This window comes from Dictyostelium purpureum (genome assembly GCF_000190715.1).
Source record: "Dictyostelium purpureum unplaced genomic scaffold DICPUscaffold_455, whole genome shotgun sequence".
Classification (NCBI taxonomy): domain Eukaryota; phylum Evosea; class Eumycetozoa; order Dictyosteliales; family Dictyosteliaceae; genus Dictyostelium; species Dictyostelium purpureum.
Genome location: NW_003519789.1, coordinates 1 through 23,384, shown reverse-complemented (window position 1 = coordinate 23,384; position 23,384 = coordinate 1). Strand labels below are relative to the sequence as shown.

The 23,384-nt window shown below is 23.4% G+C and overlaps 11 protein-coding genes across 11 annotated transcripts; 4 read left to right on the top strand and 7 right to left on the bottom strand.

Annotated features, from left to right (window-relative positions):
• Window positions 1-162: 162 nt before the first annotated feature.
• DICPUDRAFT_42396 (uncharacterized protein) lies at window positions 163-360 on the bottom strand (the record flags this gene model as incomplete). Its single annotated transcript, XM_003293644.1, has 1 exon — window positions 163-360. One exon carries the CDS (start codon window positions 358-360, stop codon window positions 163-165), a length of 198 nt encoding a protein of 65 aa, XP_003293692.1.
• A 1,302-nt stretch (window positions 361-1,662) lies between these two features.
• Window positions 1,663-2,868, top strand: DICPUDRAFT_158595 (uncharacterized protein; the record flags this gene model as incomplete). Its single annotated transcript, XM_003293648.1, has 2 exons — window positions 1,663-2,086; window positions 2,153-2,868. The coding sequence occupies 2 exons, from the start codon at window positions 1,663-1,665 to the stop codon at window positions 2,866-2,868; spliced, it is 1,140 nt and encodes a 379-aa protein (XP_003293696.1).
• Window positions 2,869-2,919: 51 nt separating this feature from the next.
• DICPUDRAFT_58624 (uncharacterized protein) lies at window positions 2,920-5,487 on the bottom strand. The gene is made up of 5 exons (XM_003293643.1): window positions 5,287-5,487; window positions 4,888-5,218; window positions 4,297-4,811; window positions 3,951-4,229; window positions 2,920-3,880 (listed from the first exon to the last, which is right to left on the bottom strand). The coding sequence occupies exons 1-5, from the start codon at window positions 5,316-5,318 to the stop codon at window positions 2,983-2,985; spliced, it is 2,055 nt and encodes a 684-aa protein (XP_003293691.1). The 5' UTR covers window positions 5,319-5,487; the 3' UTR covers window positions 2,920-2,982.
• Window positions 5,488-6,010: 523 nt separating this feature from the next.
• Window positions 6,011-7,991, bottom strand: DICPUDRAFT_158593 (uncharacterized protein; the record flags this gene model as incomplete). Its single annotated transcript, XM_003293642.1, has 4 exons — window positions 6,011-6,505; window positions 6,582-6,902; window positions 6,976-7,605; window positions 7,665-7,991. 4 exons carry the CDS (start codon window positions 7,989-7,991, stop codon window positions 6,011-6,013), a joined length of 1,773 nt encoding a protein of 590 aa, XP_003293690.1.
• A 733-nt stretch (window positions 7,992-8,724) lies between these two features.
• Window positions 8,725-9,609, top strand: DICPUDRAFT_42388 (uncharacterized protein; the record flags this gene model as incomplete). The annotated part of the gene is made up of 1 exon (XM_003293647.1): window positions 8,725-9,609. The coding sequence occupies one exon, from the start codon at window positions 8,725-8,727 to the stop codon at window positions 9,607-9,609; it is 885 nt and encodes a 294-aa protein (XP_003293695.1).
• A 173-nt stretch (window positions 9,610-9,782) lies between these two features.
• Window positions 9,783-11,132, bottom strand: DICPUDRAFT_84230 (uncharacterized protein; the record flags this gene model as incomplete). The annotated part of the gene is made up of 1 exon (XM_003293641.1): window positions 9,783-11,132. One exon carries the CDS (start codon window positions 11,130-11,132, stop codon window positions 9,783-9,785), a length of 1,350 nt encoding a protein of 449 aa, XP_003293689.1.
• A 725-nt stretch (window positions 11,133-11,857) lies between these two features.
• Window positions 11,858-12,568, top strand: DICPUDRAFT_84229 (uncharacterized protein; the record flags this gene model as incomplete). The annotated part of the gene is made up of 1 exon (XM_003293646.1): window positions 11,858-12,568. One exon carries the CDS (start codon window positions 11,858-11,860, stop codon window positions 12,566-12,568), a length of 711 nt encoding a protein of 236 aa, XP_003293694.1.
• A 956-nt stretch (window positions 12,569-13,524) lies between these two features.
• On the top strand, window positions 13,525-15,039 carry DICPUDRAFT_158589 (uncharacterized protein; the record flags this gene model as incomplete). The annotated part of the gene is made up of 3 exons (XM_003293645.1): window positions 13,525-13,869; window positions 13,932-14,819; window positions 14,890-15,039. The coding sequence occupies 3 exons, from the start codon at window positions 13,525-13,527 to the stop codon at window positions 15,037-15,039; spliced, it is 1,383 nt and encodes a 460-aa protein (XP_003293693.1).
• Window positions 15,040-15,274: 235 nt separating this feature from the next.
• DICPUDRAFT_84227 (uncharacterized protein) lies at window positions 15,275-15,958 on the bottom strand (the record flags this gene model as incomplete). Its single annotated transcript, XM_003293640.1, has 1 exon — window positions 15,275-15,958. The coding sequence occupies one exon, from the start codon at window positions 15,956-15,958 to the stop codon at window positions 15,275-15,277; it is 684 nt and encodes a 227-aa protein (XP_003293688.1).
• Window positions 15,959-16,165: 207 nt separating this feature from the next.
• On the bottom strand, window positions 16,166-16,879 carry DICPUDRAFT_90352 (uncharacterized protein; the record flags this gene model as incomplete). The annotated part of the gene is made up of 1 exon (XM_003293639.1): window positions 16,166-16,879. The coding sequence occupies one exon, from the start codon at window positions 16,877-16,879 to the stop codon at window positions 16,166-16,168; it is 714 nt and encodes a 237-aa protein (XP_003293687.1).
• Window positions 16,880-17,736: 857 nt separating this feature from the next.
• Window positions 17,737-21,199, bottom strand: DICPUDRAFT_51094 (uncharacterized protein; the record flags this gene model as incomplete). The annotated part of the gene is made up of 6 exons (XM_003293638.1): window positions 17,737-18,047; window positions 18,107-18,422; window positions 18,511-19,638; window positions 19,703-20,441; window positions 20,525-20,889; window positions 20,959-21,199. 6 exons carry the CDS (start codon window positions 21,197-21,199, stop codon window positions 17,837-17,839), a joined length of 3,000 nt encoding a protein of 999 aa, XP_003293686.1. The 3' UTR covers window positions 17,737-17,836.
• Between the last annotated feature and the right edge of the window lie 2,185 nt (window positions 21,200-23,384).

Here is a 23,384-nt window from a genome sequence, read left to right as displayed (position 1 = left end):
ATATACATAAAATTTGGACAATATAATTTTTTTAATTTAATAAATATAACTGTATATGAAGGGAATTTACCAATATATATAAATAAATAAAAAATACAAAATAAAAACTTTTTTTTAATAATGTAATAAATAGTTTTATTTAATTTAAATAATAATATATATTTAATTCATTTGTATCATTTTTTTAGAAGTTTTATCACAGTTAGTTCTACAACGCTCCATTAATGATACACATTGTTGCCATTCGGTTTTACAGACATCTCTATTTTCATCTACGCAACTACTATAACAATCTACATCTCCATTACTATTTAGATCTTCATCACTTGCTAAACTTATAGAGACACTAAATAAAATCATAAATAACAAGATACTTAAAATAATTTTTTTCTTTTACCAAAAAAAAATAATTTTAATTAGTATATATAATATCAATTATTAAATTTAATTAAATAAAGTAATATTTACCATCATTTTCCTTTTCTTTTTTAAAATACTATAAATTGAAAGAAAAAAAAAATTTAAAAAATTGTTAAAATAAATAAAAAAATTAATTATACCAAAATGTATTAAATAAATAATTTTAAATAAATTGTTTGATATCTAATATTTTTATAGTTTTTTTGTATGTATCTTTTTTTTATTATTATAATAATATTTGAAACAGTTATGATTATTTATTATTAATAATCCCCACACGTATCAATTTTTTGAAAAAAAAAATTAATTAAAAAAATAAAATAAAATTATAACAAAAAAACAAACAAACAAGTAAGGGGGTATGGATCCAATGGAGTTTGTTGTTTTTATAGAAAAAAAATAAAATAAAAATTGAAAAATTATTTATTATTTAATATATCTTTTTTTAAAATATATATTTTTTGAAATCAAATAATTTTTTATAATTATTAGCATATTATTAATTTTTTTATTTTTTTAAAAAAAAATTCGAAAGAAATAAGAGTTATTTATTATTAGTTATTAATTTTTATTTTTTATTATTTTTATAGATTAAAAAATAAACAAAAAAAAAAAAAAATGGTTTAATTTAAAATTAAACATATCTAATAAAGATATAAAATAATAGTTTTTTCTAAAAGATAAAAATAATAAAACTTTAAAGTTTTAAAACTCAATTTAATTAATTTAATTATTTTTATAAATTGTAAATTACAAAATATATTAATAAACTTTAATTTGAAGTGGGTGGATTTGTTAACCCACATTCCAAAATATTGTTAACCCACCAATAAATTAAAAAAAAAATATAAAATAATATAAAATATTAATACTTTTTTAGAAAGATTTTATTAAGTTTATAATGCAATACTTTTTTTTTATCAGATCATTATTATATTTTTTATAAAAAGGAAATTTTATCAATATAATCAAAAAACTTTTAACCTTTTTAATATAAAGAATATATTCTATGGTTGTCCTTGGTTCTTTTTAAAACAGTTTTTTTTTTTTTGAATTTTCATACCCCTAACTTGAGCAGATCAACTTACAAATAAAACTTTAAAAAAATAACATTGTTATTAAAATTATTTATTTTATTTTATTATTTATTTAATAAAATAATAATTGTATAAAAAGAAACAATTTAAAAAATCAAATTATTATTTTATTTCTAATAATTATTTTTTTTATTGTAAATAAAAAATGTTAATTATATTTGTTTTAGTTTTATTATTAAATAATTTAAATTTTAGTTTATCAGCATGTCCAAATAGTTGCGGTAATCCACCATATACCTTATGTAAAAATAATGGTACTGTTATAGATGGTTTTGGAAATAAAATTGATATTGATAATATCAATAATAGAGTTGTGTTTACTATTAAATATAGTGATGAATTTGAACCCAGAATCGTATCAATCCCTATTGATGGAGTCCAAAATAATATAAAATCACAAGGAACATTATTTGGCCAATCCACATATCAATTAATAAGGGGAATGTTTCAATTTTTACCAAAATCACAAAATATGGTTGTTAATAGAGAAGTTAGAATAGCTGGTTCTACATCAAATATTTTTTACAAAAACAATACCTTTGGAAATGAATTAACATGGAACAAACCAGGTAAATTTTAAAATTTTTTATTTTTTATTTTTGAAATATTTTTATTAAAAAAATTTCATTTTATAGGTAATTTTATTTTTGATGAAGACAATAATATTCAATATACTTGTTGGCCATATCAAAGTGCAATTTATAGAGGTTCTATTGGGTTATATAATAATTTAGGTGATCAAATATATATAGGTTCATGTGGTGAAATTAAAAACAATGGTAATACTTTATATATTTTTGATGGATCAAATACTTTTTATGTTGGTAAGCTAAATGAACCAAAAGGTTTAAATCCAATTAAAAACTTACCAGTACTATACAATGATAGCAAAATAAACAGTATTAAAGAATTTGATGTCTCAACAACAGATTTATTTTACTCAAATACTATTGATAATAAATTATATAGTGTATCTCTTTCAAACCCATTTGGCCCAAAGAAAACAATACTTTCAATTGAACCAAGTTCTTTCAAATATTACAACGGTTATATATACTATTCATATAATTCTAAAATATATAGAGTTTCAATAAATGGTGGTACTTCACAAATACTCTATGAAGGTTCAACATCAAATAACTATTGTATTTGTGCCCAAGGGTTCTCAGGTGATTCATGTAATCAGTGTGATTCAACAAATAACCTTGTTAGTTGGATTGCAAACGGTGTTCCAAGATGTATTCCACTTAATCCAGAAACAGGAAATCCTCTTACATGTGACTATGACTACCAATGTAAATCTGGTAAATGCCAAACTATACCAATAAGTGATGGAAATCGTGGTTGCTAAATTAAATTTTAATAAATAATTATATTTTAATCATTCCCTTAAAAAAAAATTATATTATATATAAAAAAAATATTATTTATTTAATATTATTTTTTTATGATTTAATAAAACAATCTATTCTTCAGTACCGAAACGAGTAATCATTGACTCGATAACACCCTCAGCATTATCAGCGAAATCTTGAATGTAAACTTGGTTGTTGACATTTAAATGAGTATGTGATTGAACAAAGACTCTTCTTGGTTTCTTTTTGGCTAAAACAATATCTCTAATCTTGATAAATTGAGCATCAACACTGGTGTAATCATCAAATAAGGCTGTGGCAGCTTTGACATTAGCGGTTGCTTTGTAAATATTTAAGATCTTTAAGAATTCACCGACACCTGGTAAACCTTTTGATCTAATTTGAGCTCTATCGAGACGAACGAGGACATTATCATCGGTAACTTCGAGTTTAACAAGACCTGAACGAAGGAAAACTTGGAGAATGGCGAAACGACCTTGCATATGAGCTTGTCTCCATTTCTTTAATTCTGGTGTATAAAATTCTAAAGCACAAATACCAGCTCTGGCCATAATTAACCAATTAATGTAATATACATCTTCAGCTTCTTGACCCTTGAAACCAAATAATTCTAAGAGTGATAAATCTGGTGATAAGTACATACCACAACATTCGGCACGACATTCTTCCCAACTTGAACCTAATGATTTGAAAACACTATCATAAGTTTCACCAGTTTTATAAACTTCATGGTCTAAATCAATTGGTTTGCCGGTAATTGGATTAATAATTGATGTATCAAAATCGTAGGTACCATCAGCATTCTTGTGGAAAATTCTACCTGAACCATGACCTAATAATTCGTGAATAGCAACTTGGACTTCAAATGCATCATTTTGTAATTTATTGTACATCTTTTGATCTTCATCTGGAATAAAAGTAACATATTCATCTTTTCTGGCTGAAATAACATTACCTAAACTAACATTCTTAAAACCTTCGTTTTGACTTTTTTTTTTAAAAATATAATTTTAGTTAATTTAATCATTTATTTTTATTATTATTTTATAAAACTTACCGAATACCCATATCGTTTGGAATATTAATACCAGCTGGTACACCTGATGAAGCAAAAGTTAAAACCTCTAAACTTGTAAAATCTGGTCTGTTAAATTTAGCTTTTTCAAATTCTTTTGGCCATGGATATTTAGCAAGGAAATATTCAGCTTTGTCAATTAAAGTGGTTAATTTTTGACTCATTTCTTTATTAACCATAGCAACAAAACCTTCAAATTCACCTCTAACACCAGCTGGATCTCTATAAGTTTCAATAAAGCCAATATTGGTTTCGACAGTTCTAAATAAAATAAAGATAAAAAATATTAGTATTAATTTAAAAAGTTTATATTATCCATATTACTTACGGTTGTAAATCTTTAATCCACCATCTTTGTGAATCTTTGAAAACTTCAATTGAACCATCTTCAAAGTGTTCAACATATTTCTTTAACATATTTACTTGGTTATCATTGGCGGCATATGGAATAGCTTTTCTCATGTTATCAGCAACTCTTGCAAGATCTTTGCTCCAGTCACCATATACAATATTAATTGTATAACCTTCATATTGATGACTTTTAACTGGGATTGTATTAACACTAGCAACTAAAACATTGTAATTGTTTTCAGAAACTTTGAATAAACGAGTGTTGTATGGGCTGAGATGGATTGAATCTAAAAACTTTTGAACTTTTTCAATTTCAACTTTGGTAATATTTGGTGAATAGTAAGTTGAAATACCATTACCATCAACACCAAGCTCTCTTTGGTTTTTTTCTAATGAATACATTAATTCACCACATTGGCTCCAATATTTACTAATTGTTTCATTATTAATAGTTTTAATAATTTTTTCAAATTTCTCTTTTGGAATTCTTGGCTATAAGATAAAAAATTTAAAAATTAAATTAGAAAAAAAAAGATAAACAACTGTATTAAATTATTTTAATAGTTACAATAAATTTACTATCACCAAATGATAAGTAGTTACCCATATTACCATAAAATGTGGCAGCATATAACAAAAGATCATTATATTCGACTTCAGAGACAACTGATGGAACAAGTTTTTCTCTTAAAGCTTTGAAAGTTGATAATGAGAAAATATTTTGGAGGAGATGGAAGATTGGAGCTGACTCTACTGAGGTTTGACCAAGACAAATCTTTGAACCCCACCAACATGCTTGGCTGAGGTAATGGGAATATAATTTTTCTTTTTCTGTTAATTTCTTAAATGCTTCAGTGGCATCTAACTTATAAACAGGTGTTTCTCTTGAAACTGTATGGCTATGAAAAAAAAAATTAATAACTATTTTGTAGAAAAAATTATTTAAAGTATATAAACAATACTATACCTTTCAATAATTTCTGGTGTAATATCACTCATATTTGTCTTTAGGGATGAAAAAAAATTCTTTTTATAAACTAAACTATTATTTGTATTATTTATATATATATTATTATTTGAAAAATATTTGTTATAATTAAATATTGGTGATGTTAATGAACCAGTAAAATTAAAATTTTTTAATTTAAATAAAAAATTTTTTTTGTTGACAATCATTTTAAAAAAAAAAAAAAATTAAAAAAATTAAAAAAAAAATAAAAAAAATAAAAATAAAAAAATTAATTTTTCTTTTTAAGAACACAGGAAACCAAAAAGAAAAAAATATATATTTCTATTTTATTTATTTATAAAAGTGCTATAACTGGTTCTTTTTTTAACATATGCAAAAATTTAAAAAAAAATTGAAAAAAAAAAAAAAAAAAAAAAAAAAAAAAAAGGAAAATTTTATTTATTTTTTTTTTATTTTTTTTATTTTATTTTTTTTATTCTGAAATGCAACAAATTGTATTATATTCTAAAGAAATCTTTTTCTTTATAAAATCAGTGATTGATTCCACTGGTAAATAAAATCAAGAATAATAATTAAACTAGAATAAAATATCAATAATAAAACAATGTCCAAATCATAATACAATGAGATTATCAAATTTTGTATAAATAATCTATTTTTTATTTTTAAATTTTAAATTAAAAAAAGGGTTTAAATATTTATGCTGTGATTATAAAAGTGTTTAACTGCCAAGTGAACCACAATCTAAATAATAATCAATTCTATCATCATTACTGTCAGTATCTGAATCTGAATCTTGGTCTGAATCTGAATCTTTGTTTTTACTACTATCATTATCTTTTGAGGAGGATGATTTTTTAAGATTGTTACCATTAACTTCCTCTGTATTATCCTGTTCGTTCTCATCGTCATCGTCATCGTCACTATTGAAGTTTTCCTCCACTTCTTCTGTAGGTTCACTACTATTATTGTGGTTAGCACCGCTGATAGAGTTTGAGCTGGTAGTTTTCTTCTTTTGAATTAATCTTAACATACCCTTTGAGGACCAAAATTGATGTTGGATTTGTTCATACTCGTGATATAACATATTTAATTTATTTGTTGTGTGATTGAAGTAAGATTCACCGCATTGAACCTTTCTTTTTAAACAAGCGAAAATTGTACCATGAATAGTTGCAAGTGATCTATCTATACTGGTATTATCGATTTGTGGTATCTATAGAATAAGTAAATTAATATAAAAGTTAATATAAAAAACATTGTGATTATCAGAACCATTTGATACTACTTACCATATATTCGTCAGCACCATTACATAAATGATCATTTATTATACGAATGTTTTTAAAATATTTTGTATATTTGTTTTGATGTGGATCTAAAGTCATATACTTTGAACGAATTGCAAATCTTTCTTTATGTTTTGCTTCATTACTAATATACATTAAAAATGGAATACATGATGGATGTTTCTTTACCAATCTTACAATGAGTTTAGTATCTAAATGTACACCTTCAACAATTAAAGATTCTTTTCTTTGTTCGTAATGTCCTATTAATACATCTAATTTATTAAATATCATTTCATTTTGTGCTTCGTAACCTTTTAAAATCTTTAAAAAAAAATAAATAAAAAATTAATATTATAATATAACCAATTATAAAAATAAATATTCCAATATATACCTTTTCTTTGTGAGATAATGATGAATCTGAAATAATTTCACCAGCATGATAGGTTGAAGCCCATAAAATGGGTGATTCTTGTCTACTTATAAACTTTCTTAATAACTGTCTAATATTATCAGTTGAAATTACAGCAGTAAAACCAATTCTTGAAGCTAAAAGTGCAGTTAAAGTGCTTTTACCACAACCAGAGGTACCACCCAATAAAATTGTAAAAGAATGTTTTTTATCTTGAACTTCACATGATACTGGAAAATCAACTTGATATTGTGGTTTAGAATATTGAAAGCATGCTAAAATATGTCCAATTATATAATAAAATATATTTCTTTGAATCGATAAACAATATATTGGACGATAGCTATTATTATTGTTATTATTATTATTATTGCTATTATTATTACTATTATTATTGTTATTATTGTTATTGCTATTATTATTATTAACTTCTGTTCTACATTTTTCAAATTGTTCAAATACAGCATTTGAAATTTGTCTTGCATGAATTGATTTACAACCCATAAACTTTAATGTTAAATTTAAATGAAATCTTGCATATCTTTTTATACTGTCTTTACAATGAAAATCTTTTCCTTGACCAACTTCAAAAAAATTTAAATAGTTATAAATCTAAAAAAAAAAAAAATTAATATTTTTAAAAATAAAATAATATATTTATGAATAATTACATCTTTATTTAATGATATATTTTCGTTATTTGGTTGAAATTGAAAAGGTGGCGATTTATTAAATTGTTGTTGTGTATATAGCTTTTTTGGTAGAGGTATTAATGGTTCGATTTCTTTGCCTTGTGATTGTTGAATATAAGATTCATCTACTAAATATATATAAGCCAATACCCCCTCTTTAATGCAATCTACCATTGAATTTGAATTTCCTGGTTGGTGTTGTTGTGTTATACCCGTTGAACCAACTAATCCAGATGAACCCAATGATTGTGTAGAAAGTGACAATGTTGAAAGCAATGAATCAACATTGCTTGTAATGGAGTTCATTGTTTATTGTATAAATAAATATTATTATTTTTAAATTATATATAGAATATTTCCAAGCTTATAAATGAGTTTTTTTTTAAAAAAAAAAAAAAAAAAAAAAAAAAATATAATTTAAATTTTTTTTTTTTTTTTTATTAATATAAAAAAAAATTTTCAAAAAATCAAAAAAAAAAAAATTAAAAATAATTTTTTTTTAAAATAAAATTATGTTGGGTTATTTGTGTGAATATAGGTCATATATTTTTTAAATGCCCTATGTTATTGTGTAGTTTTTATAACCTAAATTCTATTTTTCTAATTTTTTTTTTATTTAAAAAAATCTTTATAATAAATTATAGCGAACAAGATGGATAAAAACTAAAAAAGAAAATTATTTATTTAAGATATCAAAGGTCCCTTAGAAATGCGATACTCCGAAATATCAATTTAAATGGCTGTAACAATAATAATAAAAACAATACCACGCAATTAAATTAAACACTAAATAAAATTTAAATTTTGTTTGTCGTTTTTAACAAAAATTTTTTCCATTTTTTGAAACAGATAAAATAAAAAAAAAATTTTAATAAAACTAAATTTCTTTTTTTTTTTTATTTTTTTTTTTATTTTTTTTTTAATAAAATTTTTTTTTATTATATTAATTTTTTTAAACATGTTTTTTTTTAGATCAAAATTTAAAGATATTAATAAAATTTTCATTAATAAAAATAATAACATCCTAATAAATAGATCAATGTCCACAGAAACAACAAATGCTAACAATAAAAAAAGAATTGGTTTAGGTCAATTAACAAGTATTAATAATAAAACCGTTAATTTTGAAAAATGCAAAGGTTTAATAGAAAAAGCAGCCAACTCTAAAGTAGATTTATTTTGTTTACCAGAATGCTTTGCGTTTATTGGCGGTGGTGTGGATCCAATGGATTCGAGAAATAATGCAGAGTACATTGATCAACCAGATGGAACTATTGAAAAGTTTAGAGATTTAGCAAAAAAACATAGTATGTGGCTTTCTTTAGGTGGATTTCATGAAAAAATTTTAGAAGAGCCAGATCAAATTTATAATACTCATTTAATTATAGACTCAAGTGGTGAAATTGTAGTAAAGTATCATAAAATGCATTTATTTGACGTTGATATACCATCAAAGGGTGTATCTATGAATGAAAGTAAAGTAGTTAAAAGTGGTGATGAAATTATGGTTTGTAAGTCACCAGTTGGAAATTTAGGTATCTCAATTTGTTACGATGTTAGGTTTCCCGAATTTTATTTAACTCTAAGACAAATGGGTGCTGAAATTATACTGGTACCATCCGCTTTTACCTATACCACTGGTAAAGCCCATTGGTCAACTCTTTTAAGAGCCAGGGCTATTGAAAATCAATGTTATGTTGTCGCTGCTGCTCAAACCGGTAATCATCATCCAAAAAGAAAATCCTATGGCCACAGTTTAATAGTTGACCCTTGGGGTGAAGTTTTGTGTGAAATCGATGAAAATGTTACCGATGAAATAGCTTATTGCGATATTGATTTGAACTTTTTAAATGAAATCCGTGAAAATCTGCCAGTTTATAGTCATAAAAAATATGATTGCTACAATATAAATAAAAAAAAATAAATAAAATAATCATTGTTGTAAATAAACCAAACCTGTAATTATATTGTTTTCTTTAAATAAAAATTAAAAAGGCTGTAATAAAAATTATTTTCTTTTAATTTTATTTCATTTTATTTTATTGTTTTATTTTTAATGATTAATATATCTTGATAATCCTATACATCATTATCTCTTTAAATGAATTCTGTAAAGTTACTTGGGAAAAAGCCGTTTGATCCATCATCAAGTTGACCTTGGAACCAACCATCTGGGTCACTTTGATCCAAAACAATAATAATGTCACCAACTTTAAATGATAAATCACCTTCGTTTTCACCGACATAGTCATATAAAGCTTTAACTCTAGTATAACCATCATTATAACCTTGTTGATCATATTGTTGTTCTTCTTGTGGTTGCTCATATTGTTGTTGATCATATTGTTGTTGATCATATTGTTGTTCTTCTTGTGGTTGTTCATATTGTTGTTGATCATATTGTTGTTGATCATATTGTTGTTCGTCGTATTGTTGTTCTTCTTGTGGTTGCTCGTATTGTTGTTGGTCGTATTGTTGTTGATCATATTGTTGTTGATCATATTGTTGTTGATCATATTGTTGTTGGTCGTATTGTTGTTCCTCATATGTTTGTTGTGGTTCTTCATATGTTTGTTGTGGCTCTTCATATGTTTGTTGTGGTTCTTCATAAACTGGTTCTGGTTCTGGTTCTGGTTGACGAACAACTGGAGCTGGTTTTGATGGACGAGATGGTGGTGGGGCAGAGACTGGTGTACTTTGAACTGGTTGGAAACGATTTAATACATTCTTTGCTGGAGCTGGTTTTTGAACTGGGGCTGGAGCTGGGGCTGGTTTTAATGCTTGCTCTTGGAATTTATTAGCAACGGTTCTAGATGGTGCAGCTTTAGCAACTGGAGCTGGAGCTGGAGCTTGTTGTTGTTGTTGTTGTTGTTGAGTTTTCCAGTATTCAGCAGATTCATTAATCTTGTTGTAATCATTTTTATTAACAAAGTTTTTAACTTCAGCATTTGATTTGGTGGCACTTTCTCTACCTTGAGCAACAGATGATGGAACAAAAGCTTTGGTAGCACCTTGAACTTTAGCACCACTATCGTAATTAGCACCAGTAGCTTTAGTTAATGAAGCGATAATAGCTTTTTCATCAAGATCATCTTCGTTACGAGCATTTAATTGATGATGAACTGGTTTGAGATGGGTACCAAATTGAATAGCATGGCCAGAGAATGAACCTTTGATTGGACCATTGACACCATCACCACACCAAGCAATGTAAACAAATTTTGGCATATTATTGATACTGTATCTCATATAGGCGAATCTAATGGTTGAATCTCCTAACTCTTCTCTTAATTCTTTTAAATCACCTGGACCATAGTCATAGAGTTTTAATTTATTATTTGATTTTGGAACATAACCAAAAGCAACCCAACGGTGCTCGCTTGAACCATCTTGAACTAATTTAACATTCTTTATAATTTCTGGATCTGTAATATCGATTGATGTCATTGTTATAAAAATATATTACAAAATTAAATAAATAAATAAATAGAATAATAATAAAAATACAATATATATGAATTAAGGAAAAATAAAAAAATTTTGAAAAAAGAAAATAATAAATTATGAAAAAAAAATTAAAAAAAATAAAAAAAAATAAAAAATAAAAAATAAAAAAATAGATTTTTATTTTTTTTTTTATAAAAACTATTTATTTTTTTTATAATAATTATTTCCTGAAAAAAAAACAAATAATTACCATATTTGATTGAAATATACTATATAGAACAATAAAATATACATACCTTTGATTACTATAGATTTCCTTATTTAAACAAATCTTAAATTTTAACCTTTGATTAGATTTCCTTTTTTTTTTTTTTTTTTTTGAAATGATTGTGATAAAAAAAAATTATTAATATAGGTTTATCCATAATCCTTTTTATTATTTAATTAAACAACCAAAAAAAAAATTTTAAAAAAAGATTTTATTTAATTTTATTTTTTTTAAATTTTTAAAAAAAATTTTTTATGTTTTTGCTACGAAAAAATTACTTTTTTTTTTTTTTTTTTTTTTTTTATCATCACTTAGTTGTTTTTACAAAATATTTGGTGTTGATATAACAAATATATAAAATACAATTATAATTATAATAATCTCAATAACAGTTAGGTGAACTTCCAAATTTAAATTTAAAAAAAAAAAAAAAATTTGAAAAAAAAATTAAAAAAAAATGAATAATTTAAATAAATTTTTGACCCCACTAAAAAATTTTCATAAGCTATCCCACACCAAAACATTCAATAGCCATAATAATTGTTATAGATTTATATCAAGTAATCAAATAAATACCAAGTGCTATAGCAATTATAATAATAGTATTAATAGATATTTTACTTCAAACAATAACAATAACAATAATAATAATAATAATATTAATAATACCACAAAAGTTAATGAATCAATTATTAAAGAAAAAATAGAAACAATAGACGATACAATAAAAGAAACAGAAATTAAAATGAACAATAAAAAAAATAACGAAGATAATAAAACTTTAATTGATAAATATTTAAAAAATATTTACGAATATCCAAGATTTAGTTCAAAATGGTGGTTAGAAAAAAGTTATATATTTGCAATTTTTGGTGTTACTGGTACTTCATCACTCTATGTTGTTAAGTTTTTACTAAAATACATTTTTGGATATCCAAATCCATCAAGTCTCGTCAGTATTATCACAGGATCAGTGCCAATGGATGTCAAATATAGCATTATTTATTTCCTAACAATGTACACCGTGTATCCATTTATTCTCTTGACCTATGGTACTTTATTTGGCAGATATCAATATTTTGTAAAATTTTTCAATAGAATGTCAGTTTTTTCACAAATCAAAAGGGTTTATTTAAGACTTACTAATAAAAATATTAAAAAAAAATAAACCAATAATAAATTTTTAGCCAACATTTCCACAAAAAAACATATAATAAAAAAAAACTAATGTGTGTTTAAACAAATAAAAATAAAAAAAATTAATCTTTAAAAACAAATATTAATTATTATATCTATAATTATCACAGTTTTTTTTAGTCATGTTCAATTTTTTTTTAATAAATTAAATAGTTTACTTGTACAGCTGGCAATCGAACTTTTGGTGGTGTGTTTTTAAAAAAGTAAAAACAGATAAATAATTTTTATAATGTAAAAAAAAAAAAAAGAAAAGGTGTGGTATCTGTACACACATGAATGCATTCAGTTGAAAAAAAAAAGAATATAATTTTTAAATAAATTATTATTTTTAAAAAATAAACAATTTTATAAAAAATTTTATTTTATTTACATCATATATATATAAAAAACAATTGAAAATTATAATTATTTATTTCTCTTTTTTCCTTTTTAAATAGAACGAGTTGGCTTGGAATCTTTCTTCTAATCTCAAGCAAAAATGGTAACCCATTAGATTAACAATTACTTTTATTAATTTACCTGATAAAAGGAGTTAAATAATCTTCAAATATCATACTTTTTTATTTATTTTATTTATACCAGATTGTGACTAATTTTTACTTGGGTTAAAATATATATATATATATATCTATTTTTTTAAATTTTTTATTTTAATTTTTATTATATATAAATTTTTTTATTTTAAATTCAATAGTTTTTTTTAAGAAATAAATATAAAAATTAATAACTTTTTAAAAATATTATTAGCATAATAATTATTTCATCAATCAAAAAAAATTTTATTTTTTTTAATTTTTTTTATTTTTTTTTTTTGTCAAAAATCAAAATATTACACGATTTTCATTGTTTATGTTTTTTTTTTTTTAATAAACATTGTTCATAATAATCATATTACTAATAATAAAAATTATATAGATTAAAAAAAAAATGAAAGAAAATAATATTCAAAACAATATTCAGTTTATTGATAATTTAGAATTTTGGGTATCTAATGGTAAATCATTTATAAAGTCCTATTTACAGCCACTTAATTTTAATGTTATTGGAACCAGATTCAATAAAGAAAGAACAAGAGTTCAGTACTTATTGTTAAATAATATCATTTCGAGAGATAATTTAGAAATTGGATTTGAAATCGAAAACAATTCATATATTAAAGATAGAGAACATCAATTTATTATTGTTACAAGCTCAATATCTTCAAAGGATATAGAGTTTCATTCAAAGCATCAACAACATGGGGATTTTATTCAAAATATAACATTTTATTGTGTAGGTTTTAATAAAAAGTCATGATCATGGTAATAAATTATTAATTTGGTTTATGTTTTTAGAGAGATATAAAAGCAGCATTTAATAAATCAATTGAGGGTGGTGCTATTTCAGTTTTGGAGCCAATTATAGAAAAATTTAATAACGAATTGGATATTGTAGAAAGAGCTGTTATTCAATCACCATTTAAAGATTTAAATCATACATTCATAAACAGAGATATTGGATCATTGGAAGAGAAACAATCAAACAATCCATTAAGATTATTCCCACAGTTTAATGCTCTCAATGATTTAGATAATTTTAATGTCGACAGTAGATCACTTTTGTTTAAAAGTTTAAATGGTATAACAGGTTCCTTGGATCATGTTGCAACATGTGTTAAACATGGGGAAATGAATCATTTTGTTCAATGGTATCACAAGTGTTTAAATTTCAAATTGCTTTCAGATTCAGTAAACGATGGTGACAATTTAGAGAATGAATTAATTTTAGATAAAAATTTTTATGTAATTTCGAAAAAAGATTTCAAGTATACAAAAAAAGAAAATATTGGTTTAAAAATGGCAGTTTTATCAAATCAGCCATCAAACACACAACACTATAAAACTCCACCAATTCAATTTGTTATCTCTGAAGCTATCGAGGGTGGCGAGGGTCAAATCGAACAATTTATTCACTACTTTAATGGTTCAGGTGTACAGCATTTGGCTTTCAACTCTTCTGATATATTTAAAGCTGTAGATAATGCAAAAAGTCAAAAGTTAGAGTTTGTTTATATCCCAGAATCATACTACAATAAATTGGATGAAAGATTAAAGCATCTTTTCCCAAATGGAATTCCTGAAGAGTTAAAAAGTAGTTTAATGAAATATAGAATTTTAATTGACTCTGATTCAGAACAAATTATAAATCAAAGTAATAATAAAGATATTGGATATATTAAACAGGTAGGTTTCATTTTCAACTTTTAAAGTTTAAAATCTTAAATATTAATTTCTTTTTTTTTTATTATAATAGATTTTCACAAAATATATTTCAGATTCCCCAACAATATTTTTTGAATTAATTGAAAGATCAAATGCTTTGGGTTTTGGCAAAGGAAATATCATTGCATTGTTCGAATCTTTAGAAAAAGAAAGTGAATCAAAAATAGTTTTAAACAAATAATATAATATAATAATAATAATATAATAATAATATAATAATATAATATATTATATTATAATAATATAATAATATAATAATATAATATATTATAAAATATAAAAATATAATATAATAAAACATTAAAAATATATTATAATAAATATATTTAACAAAATAATATAGATTTTTTTTTTTTTTTTTATACTGTACAAAAAGGTATTTTTATTATTATTTACAGTGTTTGTTTTGATTATATCTAAAATTTTTCTAAATTGAGATACATTGGATGAATTTGACTTTTATGTATTCTTTTTTTACAAGTTGGACAAGTGTTGCTTTTCTTTAAATGCCCTTCGATACATGCTAAGCAAAAACAGTGACCGCACATTGCAGCTGTAATTGAATCCAACATCATACCATCTTTACAAATATTACATTGGAAATGAGTCTTCTTGCCACCCTCGGAACTACTATTGATGGGATTTTCGTTCTCTCTTCTTTCATTGGGTTCTTCATCTTTTTTGCTATTATCTACTTTTTGTTTTTTGTTTCTTTCATCTTTATTAATTATATTAATGTTACTATTATCTATATTCAAATTATTTATTTTGAATTTTTTATTGGAGTTATTTACAAAAATAATTGTATTATTTATAATTTGGCCATTTTTTCTATTGTTCAAAGAACCTCTATCATTTCTATATTTTCTATTTCCTTTAATTGCTGTTTGTTTTGGGTATGGTGGGGGAGATGATGGTGGAGGGGATGATGGCGGTGGGGATGATGGTGATTGAGTTAAATCTATTGAGCTATTACCTGAAATTTTTGAAGAGTTTAAGGTTTGTTTTGGAACATTTGATTCTAAAAATTTTGCAAGCCTTTCATTTTCATTTTCATTTTCATTTTCTGAATCATCATTTAAAAAAACTATATTATTCATTATCTCTTATATAATTAACTTTTTATTGTTTCTTATCATAAAACCAAATAAAAATAATAAAAAAAAAACTTAAAATAAAAAAAAAAAATTATTAAAAAAAAAAAAAAAAGCAAAAAAAAAAATTTAAAATAAAATAAAATAAAATAAAATAATAATTTAAATTATATTTTTTTACAATTCGAAATTTTTTTTTTTTTATTATGTAAATTACCAAAATACAGGGTATCTTCTTTTTCTTGCAAAGTTATTTACCACTATGGCAACAAGTAGCATTATAAGAGAGCCCGAAGCAACAGGTACCAAACAGTAATAATAACCCCTCCAACGTTGTTCAGAAGAAATAATAGCAATTAACGAAGTTGCACCACCAGGTGGGTGTAATGTTGTGGTTAAATGCATTACTACAATCGCCAAACTTACTGATAGTGCACATGCAACTTCGATATTAGCATTAGTATATACCAACGCTAATCTTAGGGTGACGCCTACTATTGAAGATACTATATGGCCTCCTACTAAATTACGGGGTTGGGATAAGGGCCCTTTAGGTGCACCGAAAACCAGTACAGCAGAAGCACCAAATGAACCTATTAGCATTAACATATCTTTATCTATTGCTACTCTGTAATGAAGTAAAGCTAAAACTAGTATACCAATAAATGAAGATAACCAACTCCATCCAATTTCTTCGAAATCTGCTCTTTTTGGTGCTTTTTCATAGCCCTTCCATTTTTTAAAATAATCAATAAAATATTCTTTAATTAAATTTAATATGCTTTTGTTTTCATCATTATTATTTGTTGTTGTAATTTTATCATTGTTATTTGTATTATTACTATTGCTGTTTATTTCTATATTTGAGCCTTCATCAATAATATTATCTTCTGGTTTCTTGATATCTTGCAATTCTACCTCTTCCATTTAAGGATAAAGTTATGTTTTTTAATAATAATTATTAAAAAATAAAAATAACTTTTAATATAAAAATTTTTTTTAAACAAAAAATATTACCACACATTAACAATATTTTTATTTTTTATTTTTAATAAATAAATGTAATAATAAAAAGGAAAGATATAAATTAAATAATAATATTAAACAAATAGAATATTTTATATAAATAAATAAAAATATAAAAATTAAAAAAAAAAAAAAAAAGATAACTTTATTTGTTTTTTAATATTATATTATAATTTATAATAATTGATTTCGTTAAACATTTCAGATTTTCATATCAAAGAATGTGGAAAAAAGAACCCAAAAATAATTAAAAAAAATTAAAAAAAAAAAAATTAAAAAAAATAAATTAAATTTTTAAATTATTTTAATTTTTTATTTATTTGGTCCATTAACGATTTTTAAATTTCAGTTTAAACAAAGAAACAAAAAAAAACTGAAAATGAAATTCGACTATTTTACAACTATTTCATTCTTTGTAAAATTATTAACAATTAATGCATACAATAATATTATAAGAGCACAGCTTGTAACGGGACCAAACAGAAATATAATTCTCTCCATCTCTGTTCAGTAATGTTGGTGGAAAGTGAAAACTCTTTCTCTTGATCATGAACAACAAAATTGAGTGAACCTTAAATAAATTTCAGCAAAAGTTAAGTCATTGGCAATTGAGTGATATGTAATCTTAATATTTTCTTCTATATCCCCTCCAAAATAAATTTTTTATGACAATATTTTTCCTATTTTTGGAAAAATAAAAAAAAAAAAAAAAAAAAAAAAACAAAATGGGGCCAATTTAAAATATTTTGTTATTTTGATATAATAATTTATTTTTTTAAAAAAACAATTAATTAATATAATAAAAATTTTTTATTTGATTTAATTAACTATTATTTGGTTATTTGGTTATTTGATTGTTTAATTTTCATCTAACCATTTACATAATTGAGGAGCTTGATTTTCGACCCAATTCATATTATATTGAATTGCCGCAATAGAGTTTGCTAACGATGATGATGGAATTGGATGGGATTCATTAAAGTAGTTTACAATTTGATCAATTTTTTCTTGGGAATCCATATTATTGGCAAAATAATAAACAAATTTACCTATATCGCCTGGTGGGAGTCTAAATAAAAATTAATATTATAACTTTAAATAATAAACAAATAGATATTAATAACTTACGATTTAAAGAATTCAAAGTTTTGAATAAAGAAATTCCAAGCAATTTCTCTAGCATATGGACTATATGACATTTCAATGAAAACCATATAATAGTCTTGTGATCTAATTTCACCATTTATAACCATTCTTAAAGTATTATATATTAATTGTGGATCTTTTGGATTTGCCAAAGCTTTAAGTGAGTCAATTTTTTCATTAAGTTTGGTTTTCTTAAATCTATCCATAACCCATTCATATTCAGAAATATCACCATTTCTGACAATCGATGAATAGCATGGGCCTCTAATTGAAGGGTCAATTTTTTCGGGTGTATTAACTATATTATAGTGATTTAAAAGTAAAAGTATAATTATTAATAAATTTTAATGGTTTAAATTAATTTGCTATTGTTAAATTATACTTACTATTATCTTGATAAATTTTATAAAGATGATTTTTAAGATCTGGAATTGATAATGTGTTAACTTTTGAGAAAGCAGACTTTCTTAATTCTAAATCATTATAGCTATAATCACTTAGTGGCTTATTTGGATCTAAATCTTTAATTATATGTGGAAGTAAACCCTTGGTGAAAATATTTTGAGCTTTTTTTATGAATTGAATATAACATGGTTGGCTTTCGAGACGATTATGGACAAATGAGAGGAAGCTTAAAATATTTTTCCATACTACAAAGTCAGTTTCCTTAGTGTCTACAGTGTAACTATAGGCTTCGAGTGTTTTGTAAGTTTCGATTAAACCAATTTTTGAGAAAGCATAAATATCATCAGCAATAGTGATTCTTTGATATATATCGAATGGTTGTTCGCTTGGGGATGAAAGTCTTTTTAAGATGTTGTCGAATGTAGCCTGGTCATAAAGAGTTCTATAGAAACCAGTGGCGTCATAGTTTGCAACAATAAATGGACCAGCACCGCACCTTGATGGGCCATTGACATATCTCATTGATTCATTTGATAGAGTGATAAGAGTTTCACGTTCGCAATTGTCTTTAACTCTGATTGGTATCCACCAAAGAGAATCTGATTTAAAATCGCTTGGTTGTGTAATATTTGGTTGAATAAATTTAGATTGACTTATTTGATATGTACCGTTTTCTAAATTGACACTCTTTACCATTAAATATGGGAAACCAGATTGACTTGTCCATTGATTCATAATATCTGGAATAACCATCTTTGGATTAAAGTTGATCGATTCGTACAATGAATTCCAAAGATCATTTGTCATAGCATTACCATATTGATATTTCTTTAAATATTTACGAATACCATCTCTAAAAGCATTTTCTTTAATACTATCGACCATTGATTCTAACATTAATAAAATACTTGAACCTTTATCATATGTTACACTATCAAAAGATGACATAATATCAATTGGATCGGTATAGTTATTAGAAATTGAATGGGTGTATGGTGAGGCGTCAACATCTAAACCTGGTTGTTTTGAACTATATTGGAAAATTTCTCTACTATCAAAATCTTTTGAAACACTCTCCATACATTTATATGACATGAATGTAGCAAAACCTATTGAATAAAAAAAATTTAGTATTATTATTGTTATTTTTTTTATTTGTTTTTTTATAATTACCTTCATTAAGCCATAAATCATTCCACCATTTCATTGTTACTAAATCTCCAAACCATTGATGAGCAATTTCGTGGGATACTACTTCACTTACACGTTGTCTATTTTCTTGGTCAGAACTTTTTTCGCTAATAAGAAGATCAGATTGTCTAAATGTTAAAAGACCCCAATTCTCCATGGCACCGGCAGCAAAATCTGGTATGGCAACTAAATCCATCTTTGGTAATGGATATTCAATGTCAAAGTATTCTTCGAAAAACTTGATTGATTTGATAGCCATATCTAATGGGTAGTTAACATAGTCGATAAGTTCGTCTTCGGCCCAAACAGTAACATTAACAGTTGTATTATCATTTCTAATATAAAGTTGAGATACACTCTTGAATTGATGGATTACAATACAAACTAAATATGAGCTCATTTTTGGGCTTGTATTAAATTTAGTTGTGGTTCTATTATCTTGAATAGGTTTTTGTGATTGAATTGGCATATTTGAAAGTGGTGTGAAGGAGTTGCTGTGTGAAACCCAAATGGTCCATTTTGCTTTTAAATTTGGTTCATCGAAACATGGGAATGCTAATCTTGCATCAACTGGTTCAAACTGTGATACTGCTAAATATTTTGAGTTGCCACTATTTTGGGGTGATTCATATGTCGATAAATATAAGCCTCTTAATAAAGTTGCTTCATTATTTAATGAACCTGTATATTCTATATATAATTTAAAAATTGTACCGTATTTCTAAATAATTATTTTATAAAATAAAAGATATTAGTATATATTTTTAAATATTAAAAATGTTTATATTACAAAATAATAATTACGGTATATAGTTTTGGTAAATCGTTAAAATATAAAATATAATAACTGTTGTCTGAATTATAAATTTTGCTGTTTGGTTCGATTGCTAGTTTTTCGTCGTGGTCTGTTGAGTTTGGATAAATATCGGGTTTATAGTTTAAAACTGGTTCTAAATATATACTGGAGATTTCTAAAGTTTCAATATCCGCACTATGAATTACAATATAGTCCAATTTATTTTTATTTGTATTTGTTACATTGATAGTTGCTACAATTTTACCACTAAATGAAAAATTATTGTTAGGATTGACATCAGTATCTATATGAGCTAAATAGTGTATTGGTACAATATTGGTTGGTAATTTAATATCTGAATAAACAAATTGTGCTAAAATAAAAATAAAAAAATTAATATAACAATTCCCACATAATCTAATAATAAAATTATAAATATTACGTTTAGCTGCGATTGAAAAAACTATTGTGAAAATAATAAAAATTGAACAAACGAAAATTATTAAAATTGCTTTTTTTGTATTGCTTCCGGTCAAATAATTGTAAATATTTCTAATTGAAAATTTGCTATCTGAAAAAGATTTCTTTCCTTTTGTATGAACTTCTCCATCCATATCATACTCTTCATTATCACCATGTGATTCTTCCATATCTTTTAATTGTATGTGTCCAATATTTCTCATTTTTTTTTTCTTTTCTATTTATTCAAAAAAAATTATTGAACAAAATAAAAATAAATAAAAATAATAATTTAAAAATAAATAAATATTGTGTTGTTGTTATTATATGTAATGGTGGTGGTAGTGGGGGGGGAGAGTGGTGTTTAAAAATTATAATAATAATGGTAAAAAATAAAGTTATTACTCTATTTGATGATTAAGGGTTAAATTAAAATTAAAATTAGACCAGTTTCTAGTTTTATTATTGCTATTTATAACTTTTTTCACACACTACTATTAACTGTTGCTATTACTATACTATACTATACTACAGTTACTCTTATTTCTATTACTGTTTCTTTTAATTACTACTATTAATCTATCTAGTTTATTATTGTTATTATTACTATTTTGGTTTTATTAATAATCATAAAGTGACAAAAATAACAAAAGAAACTATATATAGTATTATATGTTTTATTATTATATATCTTGGTTTATTTTATTTTTTGTATTTTTGATTAAATAAAAACAAGAATTTGAATGCTGCTAATTATAATAATAAAATAATAATTATAAAATAATATATTGATGAAATATTTGTGTTTTTTTTTTTTTTTTAATATTCAAACACAATATCGTTTTTATATGATTAAATTTTAATAAACAAAAAAAAATGAAAAAAAAAAAATGAAAAAATAAAAAAAAATTTAAACAAAAACAAATAAAATATATATATAATAAAAAATAAGAAATAATTATAATACTATTATTATTATTACTATTATGATTATTATTATTAGTTAAAAAAAGGAGGTATAGTTAAATCTAATCTATGTGGTGGTTATGTCTGATATCAAACTAACTAACGTAAAAACACAATTGTGATTAACACAAAAACAACAACAAGTCCATAAATAAAGATAGATTTATGTAATTGAAAAAAAAAAAAATAAATTAATGCTTTGTGAAAAAAAAAAAAAATAAATTACGCACACTCTCACCAAATAATTTAAAAAATATAAAAAAAATAAATAAAATAATTAAAAAATAAAAAAAAAAAAAAAAATTAATTTTTACCTTATGCACAAACTTCTCCACCCACCCACTATTTATCGTCTATGCGATATAATAAATTAAAAATATATTTTTTTAACACACCCCATATACACACTCACATTTAGAACTAATAAAAGAAAAAAATTTGAATATTATGGGTTGTTGGTGGGACATTCTTCTATCTCACACTATTTTAAAAGATAATGAATTTGTTCGATTAAATATCTTTTGACAATTTAATTTACAAAAAAAATATACTTTTTATATGATTATTTCCTTTTTTTTTTTTTTTTATTTAAAATTTTATAGAAATTTAATATATCTCCTCCTATATTTATTGAGATACTCATTAATATATATACAATTTATAAAATTATAAAAAATATTTTTTACATTTTTTTATTTTTTATTTTTTTTTGTTTTATAAATTTATTTTTTATTTTTTCTTTTATTTTTTTTTATTAGTTTAAATTCTCAATTGTTTTATTTATTTATCTTTTTTAAACAATTTAGTTTTAATAAAATTATATATATTCTGTTTAAAAATCCTAATGTTATTATATAAAATTAATAATAAATATTTTTGGGATTTGGAGAAAAATATTTAATCTAAAAAGGTGGTCAAAATTGTCATTTTACTTTTTTTTTTTTTTTTTTTTTTAAATTTTTATAATTATTGTTGTTTCTATCTATTATAATAATAATAAAAAAAAAAGGTAATAAAAATATTAGAGGCAAAAAACAACAATAATCTATTCTTTTATTAATTTTTTTAAACTTATTAAATATTGGTATAAAATCGATTGTTTTTGATTATTATTTTAAAAATATCATTTAATCATTAACCAACTATGGTTATCTATCATCGAATTCAAAAAAAAATTATAACTGGTTAAGTTACTATTTTTAAAAAAAGGTTAAATTATAAATCTTTCTTGTTTTTATACAAAGATTTAAATTAAAATTAATTAACTTTAATTTTATTTTATTTTATTAAATTTAATCGGACTTGAATTAAAAATAAACTATTTATTATAAAATGGGTTTCTTTTTAAAACTAATTTTTTGAGTTATTTTTGGGATTGGGATAAATAAATTCATTTTCGGGATTAACATTTTTACTATTATTTTTTTCTATATTATTATTATT

Coding starts and splice junctions, on each gene's coding strand:
- DICPUDRAFT_58624 (XM_003293643.1), bottom strand. CDS start 5,318: ATGAGTGATATTACACCAGAAATTATTGAAAG. Junction 4,812..4,887: donor TTGGTGATAGTAAATTTATT/GTAACTATTAAA, acceptor TTTATCTTATAG/CCAAGAATTCCAAAAGAGAA. Junction 4,230..4,296: donor TGGATTAAAGATTTACAACC/GTAAGTAATATG, acceptor TATTTTATTTAG/AACTGTCGAAACCAATATTG.